Consider the following 16,207-nt stretch of genomic DNA (forward strand, 5'->3'; position numbering starts at 1 on the left):
ACTGTGTCTGAGGCTAACCTTCAATGTCTTTTTGAAGCAATTGAAATTTTATTTCAGCCCTGCACAAAGTAGCAAAGAAAGAATGGGTGAACCCTGCAAAAAGGAAATTTGCRAAAACAGAACTTTGTAACTACTTTCAAATTATGCACATTTCCTTACATATGCTTGTGTAGCCCTAGAATTTATCTTATATTTCTCGTATCACAATTTCAGATAGAGTTGTGGTGAAAATAGTCAGTTTTAAGGAGGAAATTATGTAAATACTTCTCCAAAGCCTGCTAGAACATTGCAATTCAGTACAAAGAAGCTTGGCTAGTATGAAGTTAGTCGCAGCATAGGGAAGCTTGGTAACATCAAGAAAAGCATTCTAATTACAATAAAAATAAAAGACAGAATCTGACCTACAGACACTGAGTTAGAAGAAAAAAGATAAAACGGAATAAAACAATAAAGAGGCAATCYTGGATTACGTTGTTCTTTTCCCATTAACCCTTTCTTTTGATGGTGCCTGAACAGTAACACATTGAGTTGAATGAAATTCCAAGTTTTTTTTTTTTTTTTCACCCTACTCTCAGAGGTTTTGTTACCAAATCTGAAGATTGTAGCCYATTTAGCTTGAGTATTTTTGTTCAGTTGTATTATATCTCTTTTCTGTTTTTCTTTGCAGAAGATCTAACACAGCTGGACAAGATGCAATACATGATGAGCACCTACAGAATACAATGAAGTATTAGAAAACAMTACAAATAAACAGAGGARAAGAAAAAAAAATCAAWTTCACKAAAAAGATACAAAATTTTTCATCAATTTTGCAAAGATTTAATGTGTGAGAAGCACAAAAAAACCATCCCAACAGTAACAGACACTTTCAATCTATATGGAATGTTTTGGTGTCACAGTGAATACATCCATGACTGTTTTAACAAAGCAGTACATATGTTAWCTTTAGCTTAATTTACAATTTTCAGGATGACAGGGCATTTAAAATGAGTTGATCAGGAAGAGGAATATTCACCTCTTTTGTTTTTTAGTCTCTCATTTAATTTCTTTATACACTCACTCATAGACACGTATCCTTTATGCAGGTAAGATATTGATGCAACGTTTAGAATGCTTGTATATGGAAAGATCCAATACACACATCATACACATACAATATTAGTATAAAATAGTACAGTATAATCTGTATAAATGCTGGTAATGATTAAAATAAATGTCTGGCCTAATACTATATGCAGGACATGAATATATCACATTACCATTTAAGCTTTTCTTCTGTAAATTTGTCCATTTAGTAAGTTTCTGCATTTTTGTAAACATAGTCATTCAAAGTCTCAATGCATTTTTAGTACATTCTGTTGGTTCAAAATTCTCATTTTGGCTTACTGATGTAATAAAATGCTAGCTCTTCATCATGCTAGGAAACCGTGGAGGACTAACTAGGTTGAAGACTTCCTACATCTTCTTTAATCACTGTTACAATAYATGCAACATGAAAAACTAACTTCACCCATGAAAATTTGCTAAGATGTCACAAAATATCTGCGTGTATTTAAAACAAAATAGCCTTTTAAAAAGGAGTTAAGCCTACTCACTGTTCTGTACAGCTTCCCTTTCTGAGTACACATGTATGAGGATGGGAATGACAGACGACAGAGGATGAGAAAATCAAGAGTCTGTACTATGCCTACGCTTATGGTATCCAAAGTATCAACAGAGCATTCTGAATGAAACACAAAACTGTCATATCCTAAGCCATATTAATATTCAGCAAGTGAAAGAAATACAGCATATTTTGGAGCCTCTCCCTACACCCTTCTTGGAAGTAACAAGGAGTCCACAGGGAAAGTGCTCAAAGCCCCGAGTACGGTGGCTGCATATCCGTCAATACTGAGCAGTGTATTATYGTTCGTATTAATAATTCTAATTTTGTCTTATGTACCTAAAGGTTCCATAAACGAACCTCCCCCAATTTAAATTCCCATTTATGGCACAACATTTTCTATATCAGGATCCGCATCTGCGCAAGGTTTCTTCCAGATTCTCGCATAATCTTGTCACCGAATTGCAATTACAACCCCCGCTCTTCGCTGCCTTCGCCCGCTTCCGAGACGACAGTCACTTATTCTGTTTACATCGCAATATCCATCCTCCGAAAGGACACGACGATGCACTTTTAGCGGAGCAGTACGAAGCCCGGTCCGCGCCGCTCGGCAGCGGCCCCGGGAAGGTTGCGCGGACAGAGGTGCAGGCAGGGGCCGAGCAGAGGATGCGCAGGGGGCGCGGAGCGGGGACAGGGCCGGGGCTGTCTCCTCCAGCCCGGGGGCTGCGCGGCCCCGGCACGGCCCGGGAGGGGAGCGCTCCCACCGAGCGGCCGTGCCCCGCGCACCGCGCACCACGCTCCGCTCCGTACCCTCTTTCGGGGAGCGGTAAGTTTTTGTGTCCGTCCCGCARTTGTTTCACCGGTTGAGGGAGCGAGGGGTGAATTCGGAGAACGGAAAGAGGAGGGGTGGGGGCATGATGGATCCCCGGGAAAAGCTCTCCCGGCCCGCAGGGTGAGCGCTGCCAAAGGAGATTTGGCAAGTTCCTCTCTCCCTCGGGTTTCACTTTTTTTTTTTTTTTTTCTTTATTTTGCCCTCCCCCTCCTATTTAAATTGTCCCATTGTTAGCGGATTACACGCGCTTCAGGTTACACCCGGCGAGGGCAGGGGGGGAAGCAGCCGCTCCTTCTCCTCCCCAAATAACACCCATATTGCCATTAACCTGTTGTTCGTATTCGGGGCAAACCGGAGACGCGGGGGGGGAAAACAAGAACGCAACAGAGGGAAGGGATCCCAAGTGATGTCAGCCCCTAGGAATTTGACTTTTATCGCAGGACTGTCTCGGGGCACCATCCCGCAGCTTCTGCCGAAGTTTTCCTTTCGGTGCCAGCAACCCAGGTGCGCGCTCAGCCCGGACGCGGGCGGGCACCGCGKGGGGGCAGCGCCAGGACCCGCTGGGAGCGGCTCGGCTTCGGGATGAGGGCCGGACCTTGGCCGGGACCCCTCTCTCTCGCTACCCCGGTGGCTTCGGCACGGGGAGAGCACACGGAACCCTGGCAGGCGGGCAGACGGACGCCCACTCGCTCGCAGGACGATCCGAGCGGCTGCTCCAGGCGTGCGGGRAGCACCGGGAGCCGGCCGGGCTCGGCGCCCCGCTCACAGCTCGGCCCCTCCGTCCCGGCGCTGCGCCCCGCGCACAGCCCGCGGCTCCCCGGCACCGGCGGACACCCGACACCGCCGCGCGCTCATTGGCCAGCGCCGCCGGCCCCGCCCCCCCGCCATCCACCACTCAGGCTGCGGCTCGGCCCGCCGGCCGCCGAAAGGCGCCGTTGATTGGACCGCAGCTGCTGTCAGTCACGTTGAGGGACGGGCCGCCCCGCCGCCGCGGCCCCGCCCCCCCGCCCTCATTGATATTATCGGAGCGCGGCGCGGGCGGCCGGGCTGCAGTCGGGGCTGGCGGGCGGCCGGCCCGGTGCGGGAGCCGGACAGCGGCGCSGAGGAGAAGGAGGCGAAAGAGAAAGGCAGCCTGGAGGGACGGAGCGCCGAGCCACAGACTAGCACAGCAAATTCTCCACCGTCCTCTAGCACCCACCAAGCGGCGGCAGTGKCAGTGTCTAGAAATAGAGAGCTAGAAATATAAAATCACCCCGCTCCTGCACCATGGCTTTCCAAAGTAGGCTCCCTTCTTGGATTATTTTGTGCTCCGTCTGGCTGTTCCGCTTTGCACACACGGGGGAGGCACAGGCTGCAAAAGAAGGTAAGGTGATGCGGAAAACAAAAGTTTGGGCTTATTTATTGCTTTAACCCATGAAGTCTGTGTGGTGGCTTAGCAGGGGACCTTCCTGCCCCTGCCGGCTGCTTGTCAGCCCCCCTCTTAGAAAAAAAAAAAAAAAAAAGAGAAAGACTTTTTAGGTGAGATGGAAGGGAGGAAGGAAAGAAGCAAGGCATTCACTGGGGGTGGTGCGTGTGTATTTGTGAAAGACCGGGACAACTGCCTTGACTCCCAGGAATGAGGTTTGCGAGGCATTCGCACGTGATGAGGAGGAATGGGGCTGGGAGAGCCCCCGGCCCGGGGATCCGTGCAGGGGAGCCTCGCTCTCCCGTGCCAGCCCTGATCCTCCCTAGAAGGTGCAGGGAGGGCGGSTTGCCTCGCTGCTCCCTGGGCAGGGGCTTAGGGCCGAGTTTTAGGGCTCGGGACGTTTGCTGGGAGGCACGGCACGGCGCGGGGCTGGGGCTGCGGGGCGCTCCCCGCCGCTGCCCACCGGGGGCCTGCAGCGCTCCGGCCCGGCGGGGCCGGGCACAGACCGCGGGAACGACCATCGGGGTGCAGTTTCGCACTTSCCGGCTATACAGGCTGGACATTTATTTAGAGGGTACATGCGACCTGGGGTCGTGTGCCTGCAGCGTGCGTGCTCTCCCGCGGCATTGATGGAGAGAGGTGTAGCGATGGGTGTTTTATACCATCTGCGTGTCACAGCGGGGCTTCCCGRCTCCCATCGGTCCAATATTGGTATCTGTGGAAGGCGAACCCCGCACATTTGTTTCCCCCGCGCACGGATACAAAYCAGGCAGTTCTGTATCAGAGAATGATGGAGGTGTTTAAAATCAATTCACAAAGCCCATATGGGAATCTCCTTTTTCATGCTGAGAAAATCCGAAATGATTTYAAGGAGCGCCCTGCTCGCGCTTGACAGCCGAAGGCGAAGGTCCGTCTCCATCTTCGGGGGAGGGGGGGAGACCACGGGACGACGACACACACGACATGACAGGGAAGGGGGAGTCAGGGCATTTTCGGTGCCTCTGCATATGTATGTGTTTGGGRTTTTCTCCCCCCTCAGCTGGATGCGTCAGTATTTTTCATCAAACCTCTGGCATGCAGTAAAATATCATTTGGAGCTTAAAAAAACGCCTCAACTAAAATGTCCTCTGCCGTTAAAAGACGAAGTCGATGGCGAGGTTAGAGAGGGAAAGTGGAGGGAGCCTTTCCGTAGCCGGATTTCGAAAGTTTATCTGGAGGGGCTGTAAAGCGCAGAGACCCGCACACGGGGAACATTAACGCGTAGCCGTGGGGTGGGGAGCGGAGAGGGGCCGGGCGGACGGACAGGGAGGCAGGCGGGGAGGGTGCGGACTGCCTGCCCCACTCTGCCCTGCGGATTGCTCCGTGATCGGGGCTACGCCGGTGCTTCCCGGCGGTATCCTGTCCCGGGTTTTTCTGTGTCTTACGTCTGTGAGTGGTTATATATGGCATCTATACCTTTGAGTGTGCGTGTATAAAATGTATGTTCGGGGAAGATCATCTAGCCAAAGGAGGGTCAGGAGGGGGCGAGCAGCAGACAGGGATTGATAGCGGGTACCTGCTGCAAGCGCAGAAAACTCCTGCGGAAGAAAGAGCGAGTTAAAAAAAAAAAAAAGAAAAAAAAAAGAAAAAAGTAACTTTGCCGCTTCACCGCCGGCCCCGCCGAAGGGCCGGCGGCGGCAGCAGCCCCACATGGTTTCCTACCCCACCCCGCTGGAAGAGGGATGGGAGGGGTAAAAGGCTGAAAAGTTTTCCGAGTTTCCTTTCTGAAGCTCAATACAAGCCGCGGTGAGATGCTGGAGAGGAGTGGGGCAGGGTCCGCCTGTCTCCGTTAGCGAGGGAGTGACCGCGTTACCTGCGGAGCCCTCTGCCAGCGGCCGGGACCCTCGGGKCGAACGCAGACAGGGGGAGCGGGCTAGCCCATCKCTCCATGGCTACGAGAGCTCGGGGRTCCCTTCTGGGGCCGCTGTCCCGGGCTCTCTCGTTGTACCGCGGCTGTCGGGGGTGTGGCGGGGGCGGCAGCGGGACCGGCGCTCCGCTGCGGCTCGGCCGCCAAGCACCGCTCCTCGCCGCGGGGGCGCGGCCGCCTGCGCTCAGCTCCGCGCAGCGCCCGGGGCGCGACTGCGGCTCCCCGCGGAGGCGAGAGACCGCTGCTCCCTGCCTGCGCGGAGCCCTGCGGAGCCCATCACCGCGGCCGCGCTTCGCCCGCCGCCTCTCTGCATCCTTTTTCTCTACGCCGCGCTGCGGAGCGCCGCCCGCGGTTCTTTCGCGCAGGGACCGCGCTGGGGGTCCCAGTGCGCTCGGAGCCCAGGAGGCTGCGGATCCCCCCGGCTSACGGCGGGGTGCGCGGGGCGCGGCGCCGTCCGCCCGCATCACTGCCCCGCGTTGCTGAAGGAGCCGTGACGGCCACAGGGCTCCCCGGGCTGGGAGCAGGGCAGCAGCCGCGGGCTTGGAGAGCTCTTCCCCGGTAACTTTGGTTGCCAGAAGGAACGCCGCGATTTCTTTGCGAGGGAGTGTTTGCAGAGCAGGGGTTTGTGTGGTTTTTGTTTTTTTTTTTTTTTTTTTTTTTTTTTTTTTTTTTTTTTTTTTTTTTTTTTTTTTTTTTTTTTTTTTTTTTTTTTTTTTTTTTTTTTTTTGGTTTTGGTTTTGGTTTTCTTTTTGTTTGTTTTGTTTTGTTTGCTTGTTATCTTTCTCTGATGTGCTCACCCATTGCTACGTGATGGGGAATTTCTGCTAAATAAAAAGCGTAATGAATTGCAGCCATAGTGTGCTGTGTTGGTGCTGCAATGGTTAAATTTTTGGTGGTACCTTTTTTCAGGACCATTATAAATGTTCYTGTTTAACTAGCCACCACATACACCACCTGCTTTTCTATAGAAAGTGTTACAAAGTAAAGCCCCTTGAATCCAAGCTTAATGACATTAGCAGGTAATCTTTCTAGAGGGAGACTATCAAACTTCCTTAATGAGTAGTTCCACTTCATTACTGAAATACAGGCCTGGAAGCTACCGTTTTGTGCTCAGCTACCATTCCATRTATTACTTTATGAAATAACTTTTTTAGTCTTCTTATATTTTTAGTAATTCTCCTGAAATTTTGTGTTAAATTCTTCTTGGAAAAAAGGGCCAAAGCAAGAATTAAATCTGTTTCAATAKACCTACAAAAGTTGCTTCAAGTTACAGCCTTAAGTCACACATCCAAGGATCCTAGACAGTACATGTATGCTGTGTATAAAGGTATAAATAGCTTTATAGCTAAAGATACGTGGAATAGGTTCAAATTAGGAATGCTGCTGAAGAGTTGGTTTATTAGACTGTGATTTACCACTTTTGGAGGTGGGGTTACATTTAGCTGAAAATAGTGCTGGTGCTGCTAGAACTGATGTCTTTCATTATAAATGTCACCATGACATGAAGATTTTTAGAAAGCTATTACCATAAAGTGAATTAGTCTGATTTTGTGTATGTGAGGTGTGAGGTAATTGCAGTGTCTTCTAATTTCTGTATTCCTGGTTGTCATTTATTTGCAGAATTAYTGCTTTATCACCAAAGGGAAGTATTTTTCACTTTGACACTTAAAAAAAATCATTGCTTTTTCAGGGCGACTCTCGGCAAGGTGTAGACCAGTCCTGTCTAAATCAGTTTGGAAATGTGTTGAAATGTTTGTGCGTCTGTTTGCTTTAAGCTGATTGTAATAACCAGCATATGGAAAATGTCCTTATGAAAAAGGAGAGGGAGGGAGCATGCATCTTAATGACTGATTAGTAGCACTTTAGAGCACTAAAAAACCCCTCACTTTGTTTTAAGCAATGAAATTRTAAAGATTTATGTTTATCTGCTTATATTGAATAGTACATAATAATTTATTTGTCTATTTACAAATAAATGCATAGTTGTGGTTGCAGATTATTTAAAAARTAATATGAATAAGAAATATTAATCCATACAAAAATTCTATTCATTCCATCCCTTCTTAAATTAAGATTTTGTTMCTTAGTTTTATATCCTCCCCTTGTTATATTTAACAAGCTGTGGAATTAAAATTTTTTTTTCCTTTTTTTTTTTAGTAATATTGCTGGACTCTAAAGCACAACAGACAGAATTGGAATGGATTTCCTCTCCTCCCAATGGGGTARGTACTGCAGGCAAAACTTAAAGTTCCTGAGGACACGTAGTTATTTTACTCAAGCAGTTGAAAGACCTGCTTTAAACTAGCTCCCCCTCATATTTCTCTCAGTAATCATACCAAGTGTTTATGGCTTCTTCATTTTTAGAATCAAACCTCAGGTTACAGTGTACAAATGTACAAGCTAATTAAAAAAAAGGTGGCTCTTTGGAAACTTTTGGTACCTTTATGTTTTCTAGTGTATTCCTTTGTGCTGTGCAAAGGATTACACTGTATATTTATAACACAGTATTTTAAATCACTTTGTTTTCTTCCTTTAGAAACAACAGATCCGCTTCTGTGTGGAAACTTTCTAAAAATATGTTTTTCATTTTCTGTAGAATGGGTGGTCGTAAATTTGTTTATGATGTTTTCTTTGTAATTGAATAGCACAGATTGAAGTGCTCCAAAATAAAAATGTTTATATTGCAGATGTGTTTGAAATGACATGCCAAATGTGAAACGTCCCCAAGTCTTGAGGAGCTTGATTTCTGGAAGTAGGCACGAATTATGTGGTTAAGGCCACCTCCAGCTTGCGTACAAATTAATCTCATGACACTCTATGAATTGTACCATTGTAAAATACATCATTATAAAAAATGAGATGTTTAGAAACATCAGTGTTATTGTCTTATTGTATAAGTAAAGTTGAGAAATGCTGCTTTCAGTCTGAATTAAAAGTGTTATAAAACCTCTTCTTTCTCAAGCCTTGAGGAAGAACATTTTCAGAAAGATAAAATGGGTATATTGTCCTACCTTAACTCAGTCCTACATCAACTCGGTCTGACAAATCATGAATTATATGGACAGTTCTTCCTCATGGAAACAGTCTTATTGAATCTATTGAACACCTTGCACGAACAAGAACTTGGGGGATCAGTCCCTTAATCTTCAGTGCATTGAGAAATCTGGAGCCAGAAGAGCGTGAAGTGTGAGTAGGGATAAAAAAGTGTAACAAATCCTTTAAATAAGAAGAATGAAAATGTGAAAGTGTCTTTCTTTAAAAGCAAATAAAAGATAATACAAAAGATTGTGGTATCAGTACAAGCATAAACTGGAAACTAATCTAAGGACTTCAGATAGCATGTAAGGTGAGCTCGATGTGTTTGATGGCTAATAACCTCAGCATTAGCGTTTTGCACWGATTGAAGCCTGTACCAGAGGTGCTTGAAAGACTATCTTGGTGGCACTTAGATTAAGCTAACCTGTAGATAATGAAAGACATGCCAACACGTTACACGTCAGCATACTGAAAGATGAAAGTAGAGTCAAATTCAACAAATAGTAAAAGGCAAGTTTCAGAGGTAGAAGCCAGATTAAACCCCAAATTAAAAGCAAATCAAAACTAATAGCTAGATTTGTGTTTGTGAAAGTATTCAGAGAAAGTTGACTGTAAATTAACATAAAAGTACCATTTTAATAATGTAATTTTGAAAAGAAATGTTTTTTTTTTTAAATTTTAATTACTGAATTATTTACTACGCAATAAAGACTTCGTGGGAATAAACACAGAAAATTTTGAGAGAAACTACTGCATCATGACGGTACAGAATATATTAGTCAGACACTTGTTAAATGCCTCATTCAACTGCAAATGCTACATTTAACACTGTTAAGATAACTAAGAAGTTAAAAYACCATAAATTGAAGCCAATAGAACAGGGCATATTCAAATGGAATTGCATGTATATCACCATATTTTGCTGTAGGACAAAGAAAAGTGGAGTTTCCGTTCTGTGAAACTGATCACTATAAGAAGACATTAACCAATTRTGACCTCAGCTGCCATAGGTGAAATCATGTTGAAGTACTGATGCTTTTTCTTTTCTGTGCAGAACACTCTGATTATGTAATTGCATCATAAATCATATTTCCTTACATTTTTGGCTTTGGGAAATATGGAAAATAGCTTCAGTGCCTAATGAGAGGGATAATAAAAAGTAGTGCTTCTTGTGTGAATTTAGTTTTTTTGTATTGTTTTCCTTGACTGTAACATAAGAATCTCTTTGATGCTAGCTAGTCTCATGTAGTGGGATTTTGACTCTGAGAAAATTAATTTGTGCTGTATTATGAAGTATAAGTTGATTTTTTTTTWAAATGTATTTTGTTTATTGTTTTTTTTTTMTTTGTTGGTTTCAATTTGTTGGGCTTTTTTGAGAGGGAGTGACAATTTGATTTGGTGGAGCAGTCCACCAAAACTTAGGTCAAAACCTAAGGAGACAAGTTCTGTTGTGTGCTGCATGAGAGTTACTTTCATGTCAAAGATACAATACATTGTCTTACTGAATATCTTTATTGCAGAATCTGGCTTGGTGTTTTAAGGGAAGAATGCTTACATGAGAGAAAAAAATAAAACAAAAAAACCCCCAAACCAACTCAAAGAAATCCCAAAGGAGCTAGCACTATCTGATATGAAATGCAGAATATGAAAATCAGCAGAATTTTGGGCTTTATATATTTTTTGTCATCTTGATGGGATTTTTTTTAATGGGGAGATTTTTTTTATTGTTGTGTTATAGCCAAAACCCTCTTAGTCCAGTGACACTTTTTTTTACCTTTTTCTTGTTTGTTCTAGCTCTTATAGAGGTGAAAAAAAGATTCATTSAGCTCTAATAAATCTGTTATGAAGATAGACTTTCTTTTGTTCAGAGGTTAATACMGTTCCATATGCAATGACTTCAGTTAACTCCATGAGCATTTAATATTCTACTTCAATCATTYAATACCATATGCATATATAATACCAAATATATCTTGTCTATATTAACTGTAGGTCCTTGAAATGTGCTTTGATATTTACAACTTCTGTGCATTTCAGCATCTGCAGCTGTGATGTATTTTGTGGTGATAACTTCCAGTATCAATTCAGCGACATCTGCTTTTTTCCTGAAACAGACAAGGACATTAAAATGGTCTCATTTGCTGTCAAATAGGCTTGCAGAGTAATKTACGCTGTGTGGCTCCTGATCTGGGAAACCAATACCTTCCATGCATGGTTGCTGGTGAGAGGAATGTCAGTGGATGCTCTATCCTGCAGAGGTGCCGACTATACGAGTCCCACAAAGCACTTAAGCATGTGCTTACCATTAAGCTCATCAGKACAGCCACCGAGCTTAAGCAGGAGCTTAAGTGCATTATTGACACAGGGCCAGAGGGCTAAGTGCCATCCAGAGAAGTCATGGTTGCCTGTATCCTGGGGTGACGAGAGCTCACCCCCCTCCTCTAATTTATTACAGCTGCAGTTTCTGCGGGCAAGGAAATGTTACAAGAAATGGAAAAAAAAAAAGCGAGAGAGGAGTATTGTCTTGATTACACCGGGGCAGATCTGCCTGGTTGATTTCAGTAGAAGGTTTGCCATTGCTGGAGATACAAATTCCCACACTACCAAAGGCTGTTAAAGATTCTGGGATTGTTAAAGGCTTACCAGCTCATTACGTAGTTGGTAACCTAGAGAGAGAACATAAACAAAACTCAGGCTTTGAACCAGTGAACTTTCAGTCATAGGGGTTGTTTTTAATTCTGTGTGTAGTCTCATGGTTCATTTGAACTCCCAGCTAAATGAAGTTTGCCCCTTCTAACCTGGATGCAGCCACAGGAGAAAATGTGAGGTGAGGAGGAGCTGCCACTTACCTTTCAGTTTGTAAATAAACCAGAAGGTGAACTGATGAAAAGGAGACAACCAAAATGTTTTCTTGCTTTCAGAATTAAATTTAATTCTGTCCACTTTCTCTTGCCTTTTCTCTATGCCACTTTGATCATATGGAGTGAGAATCATCTGACTCGCGAGTTCTAGGACCTSATTCCATGCTTTCTATACAAGTGCAAGTTTTATTGGAAGTTTTACATGCACAAGTTTATGTASTCTAATACTAAGCAATTTCGGTTTCCAAGACTTCACTGATCTTAGGTTTCTTTGGAAGAGAAGCAGCCTCCCTCCTTCTGGTCTTTTCTTACTCAAAACCATCATGGCCTTAAAGAAATGTGTTGAGCCCAGAACCTGGTATGCTAAACAGCCTTTTCTGAAGCTGCCCCTTTGCAACTGTGCCCATAATATGAGAATGGTTTTTAGAAGTTGTATGTATAAAAGACATGGAGGGAGCAAAAGCTTACTGCTGCATGAATATATATTTTCTTAATTTAGGTGTTTAAGAGTATTTTTAAAAATAACTGACTGTTAAAAAGAAGGGAGACATGAGTTGTGTGAAGTTTTTTWAAATATGCAGTAGTTACATCTGGTGACATATTTCTTGTTTGTTACTAACTGTTTGTTATCATTTTAGTGGGAAGAAATTAGTGGACTGGATGAAAACTACACTCCTATACGAACATACCAGGTATGCCAGGTGATGGAATCAAACCAAAACAACTGGCTTCGGACTAACTGGATTGCAAAAAGCAATGCACAAAGGATTTTTGTAGAACTGAAATTCACTCTGAGGGATTGTAACAGTCTTCCTGGAGTTCTGGGGACTTGTAAAGAAACTTTTAACTTGTATTATTATGAAACAGACTACGACACTGGCAGGAGTATCCGAGAAAACCAGTATGTAAAAATTGACACTATTGCAGCAGATGAAAGTTTTACCCAGGGTGATCTTGGGGAGAGAAAAATGAAACTTAACACAGAGGTGAGAGAAATTGGACCTTTGTCCAAAAAAGGATTCTATCTTGCATTTCAGGACGTAGGGGCCTGCATTGCTTTGGTCTCTGTCAAAGTCTACTACAAGAAGTGCTGGTCCATCATTGAGAACTTAGCTATTTTTCCTGACACAGTGACTGGCTCAGAGTTTTCCTCTTTAGTTGAAGTGCGAGGAACTTGTGTCAGCAGTGCGGAGGAGGAGGCAGAGAACTCGCCGAAGATGCACTGTAGCGCGGAGGGAGAATGGTTAGTGCCTATTGGAAAATGTATCTGCAAAGCAGGATACCAGCAGAAAGGAGACACCTGTGAACGTAAGTAAACACACAACTTGCTGTAAATTATTGGTCATATTCTACCAGATTTTTTTTCCCTGTCTTTTTTTTTTTTCAAGAGAGATGCATCATCAGTCTGCTTTTAAAGTTTTCAGATTCTCAATCTGTAAAGTTTACATGGGTTCATCTAAAGCAGTGATCCTGTCTGGTTATGAAAATTGGTGGTTGAATAATGCATTTTTACATTTAAAGAAAAAGGTTGATGTYGTAAGAAGTACAAAGATGGTTCAGGACTAATATTTTAAACTATTTGAAGTGGTGTTTCTTGTACCTCTTGGTAAGGCTGAGTAAGTCATACCTATCACAGAAGATTGTTACCAATCTGTTACCAATAATGACAGGTGTGAGTAGGTAGTTTGTTCTTTCACTTGATCAGTGACAGAATTATAAGGAAATTAAAATGGGTGTAGTAAACATAATGGGGTGTGGTTAGTAATGGGAAGAGCATACGCAAAATAAAAACTGAGGCAGAGATTCGTGTCAAGTGTGTAAAAATTCAAATGCAACATAGATATTTCAAACAGAACATCAGATTTTCAAAATGAAGTATTTCTTTTCTCTAATTTTTTTTTTTTTGCATAAAACTAATTAAACTTTTGGCTTGCAGTGGGATCGTTGTGTTTAAAAATACTTATTTAAAAATCCTAGCAGATCAGAGTACTGAGTTGTACTTCCTAATTCAGACTAATTCAGTTAACCATGTTCTTAGAATTATACCTACTTAGCATTGCTGTCACTGGGTCTACAGGCATAAGACATTTCTGTTAAGTGTAAGAATATTTTATTGTCTTTGTTTCCAGCAAGAGGAAGAAAATGTGCAGTTTGTTTGAAGACAGGTATTTTAATGTATATTTAATACAAGATCTTTTAATTTTATCACAAGATAACACAAKGAGTTTATTGCAAGATAGGCAGACATTTGTTGGTGAGAAATATTGCAAGTGAAAAACTAGAAAAAAACCCTTACAAATCTATGAAGAGGAGAAATGTACATAATCTCAAAAACAAAGCTAGCAGCACTTGTGTCTGAGGTACCTCTGTGAGGAGTTCAAAATCTGCAGAGGATTAGGGACACCCTAAAACAAGGTAAATGAGTCTCTTTATTAATAGCTTTTCCTCATGAAAAAGCACAGTTCTGCTTTTGACRAGTTGTTACRMGGAAATTCAGTAGAAGGTGAAGTGMGTRGAGTTGATCTGAGGCCTCTGTAGCYCCACACAAATCTTTCATTGTTCTGTTGGGAAGGGATGAAGTCTTATACACRGCAGAGGGTGATCTCATTAGGAGTAATTGTAATGTGAAAAACTGCCCCGACAAAACTGTTCAGTAGACTGTATTAGAGGTCTGTTAAAAATATTAAATGCTGTGTCCCAGAGAAGTCTGTGTTGAGGTTTTAGAATTTTTTTTCTGAGAGACTGATYTTTTTCCTTTTTTTAGTTAACTTGCTCTTGATTACAGACCTAGTTATCACTGATGTAATTAATATTATTTGAATTTCAATAAGGGAGAGAAAATATCCAAAAAACCCCTAAGTGTATGTTAGGAAAAGGGCGGGGGACATGATCTGAGTGAGCACGGCAGGGATGGCTAGTGAAGAAATAGATGTTTGGTAACTGGAATTCAAGTAACCTGTTTATTAAACAGGCCTCTTAATTTCTAACTGCACTGATGTTGACAAAAGAATTAAATGATAACTTGTACTTGAGCTTGGTGGCGTGCTCATTTGCAAGAACACTTCCCATTTTTGGCTTCCTTCCAAAGCAATCGCTAGGAGAACACGCTACTCTGGAAGCAGTCCAGAGGATCATTTATGGTATTTTTCCTCCTTTCTTTCAGTGATCCTGTTAAGAGTTTCAAAACAAACTCTGGCCCCATATTGAGGCAAGCTAATGTGTCTGAGAGGGAAAAGGTGGTGGGCAGGCACTTGTCGAATGCGTGCCGAGTTGGCAGCCCTGAGTGAGAACGATCTGGGTGACGGTGGCACACRCTTGTAATTGCTGTCTGTGTGTCCTGTCTGGGCTCGAGGATGTTATTAAGTATGATCAACTATGTAGTGACCAATAATACAGCTGGCACACTGATGCTGTGTCTGTTTTTTGTGACAGATATGGAGAGAAACTTATCTGAACATTGACACTAATGCAACTGGCTATCTGTTACTGTCAAGCTGTGTAACAGATCAAGTAGAAGCAAGTTGATGTGTGCTTCCTTAACCCAGAGCTTTTGTAGCCCTGTCTGAGGGCTTACTTCTGCAAATACTTTGTACCTGGCATGCTGTGTGACTTCTTTGGGACTACTCAGAGCAGAAAGCATTGTGCTCTGTCGGGATGGGCAGAAGTCTGTGATTCTCCTCTCGAACTTGCGAAAGCTCTGCTGAATTAAYTTAACACAATAGGATTGTCTTTTAAAGGTACAGAATAATACCTCATCTAGCTGTGTTGTAGCAAAGGTAGGAGTAGATGGTCACATTGTAGTTCCAAATAGCTCTTCAGCCTGTAACTCAGCAGGATTTTTCAGTTGTGTTACGCTAGCTTGATTGGCTGTCTGGGATTGAATAATGTGTTCCTTTTGCATAYAGCTCCTCTTCTGTTTGTAAAATTTATTGAGTTCAGATACTAAAACAATTGAATTTTGATTTATACACAACTCTGCACTGGATGTGTTGATTTATTTTTTTATTTTCTCTTTTAATGAMTGTAAGTAACTGGTAGTGCTGGGAACGATAACGAAGAAAACAACTGTGAGTGCTGAAACACGTAACCTGGAAAATGAGGTCCCATGTGTTCCCTTTTCTTTGCTTGATCTTTCAAACTGAGTTAATCTTTTTTTTATTTCCTTTTGGAGCTACACTGATTACTTCTCACCATAAGAGTGTCTAAAAATCCTTGTGACCTCAGTGTTCTAATGCATACATAAGAGAGGCAAATTTCAGAGGGCTCACAAATGCAATTTAAACCAAAATCTTAAAGCTGTGTGAAACAAACATGAGAGAACTAGGTGAGCTTCTGAACTTTCAGTTGCAGATTGTTTGGCTTATGTAAAAGGAAATGATTTCCTTGTGTTGATCTTAGTTCTGCTGGTGTGTAGCACCAGGCTTTGGTGTGTAAGTCCTACATTTTARAGGATTATCTTGTAGGGTGCCTAGAAGAGGCACCATATTCAGGTTTTTTTAATGTCATGTATTGCATCGATTCTGGAAGAAAAACGACAGCCAACCAACCAAAAACCCCCATCCAA

General features: G+C 43.2%; 1 protein-coding gene across 5 annotated transcripts in view; it reads left to right on the plus strand.

The window, feature by feature from the left end:
* Positions 1-3,493: 3,493 nt before the first annotated feature.
* EPHA7 (EPH receptor A7) overlaps positions 3,494-16,207 on the plus strand; it is a 162,799-nt gene continuing 150,085 nt past the window's right edge. For all 5 annotated transcript variants that reach the window (XM_057380335.1, XM_057380333.1, XM_057380330.1 and 2 more), the window contains exons 1-3: positions 3,494-3,798; positions 7,904-7,968; positions 12,282-12,951. In XM_057380335.1, coding sequence (XP_057236318.1) covers positions 3,702-3,798; positions 7,904-7,968; positions 12,282-12,951 — 832 coding nt within the window. In that variant the 5' untranslated portion in view covers positions 3,494-3,701. The remainder of the gene's footprint in view (positions 3,799-7,903; positions 7,969-12,281; positions 12,952-16,207) is intronic.

The sequence above is a fragment of the Malurus melanocephalus genome, unplaced genomic scaffold, assembly GCF_030028575.1.
Source record: "Malurus melanocephalus ecotype Western Australia unplaced genomic scaffold, MMel_1.1 scaffold_446, whole genome shotgun sequence".
Lineage (NCBI taxonomy): Eukaryota > Metazoa > Chordata > Aves > Passeriformes > Maluridae > Malurus > Malurus melanocephalus.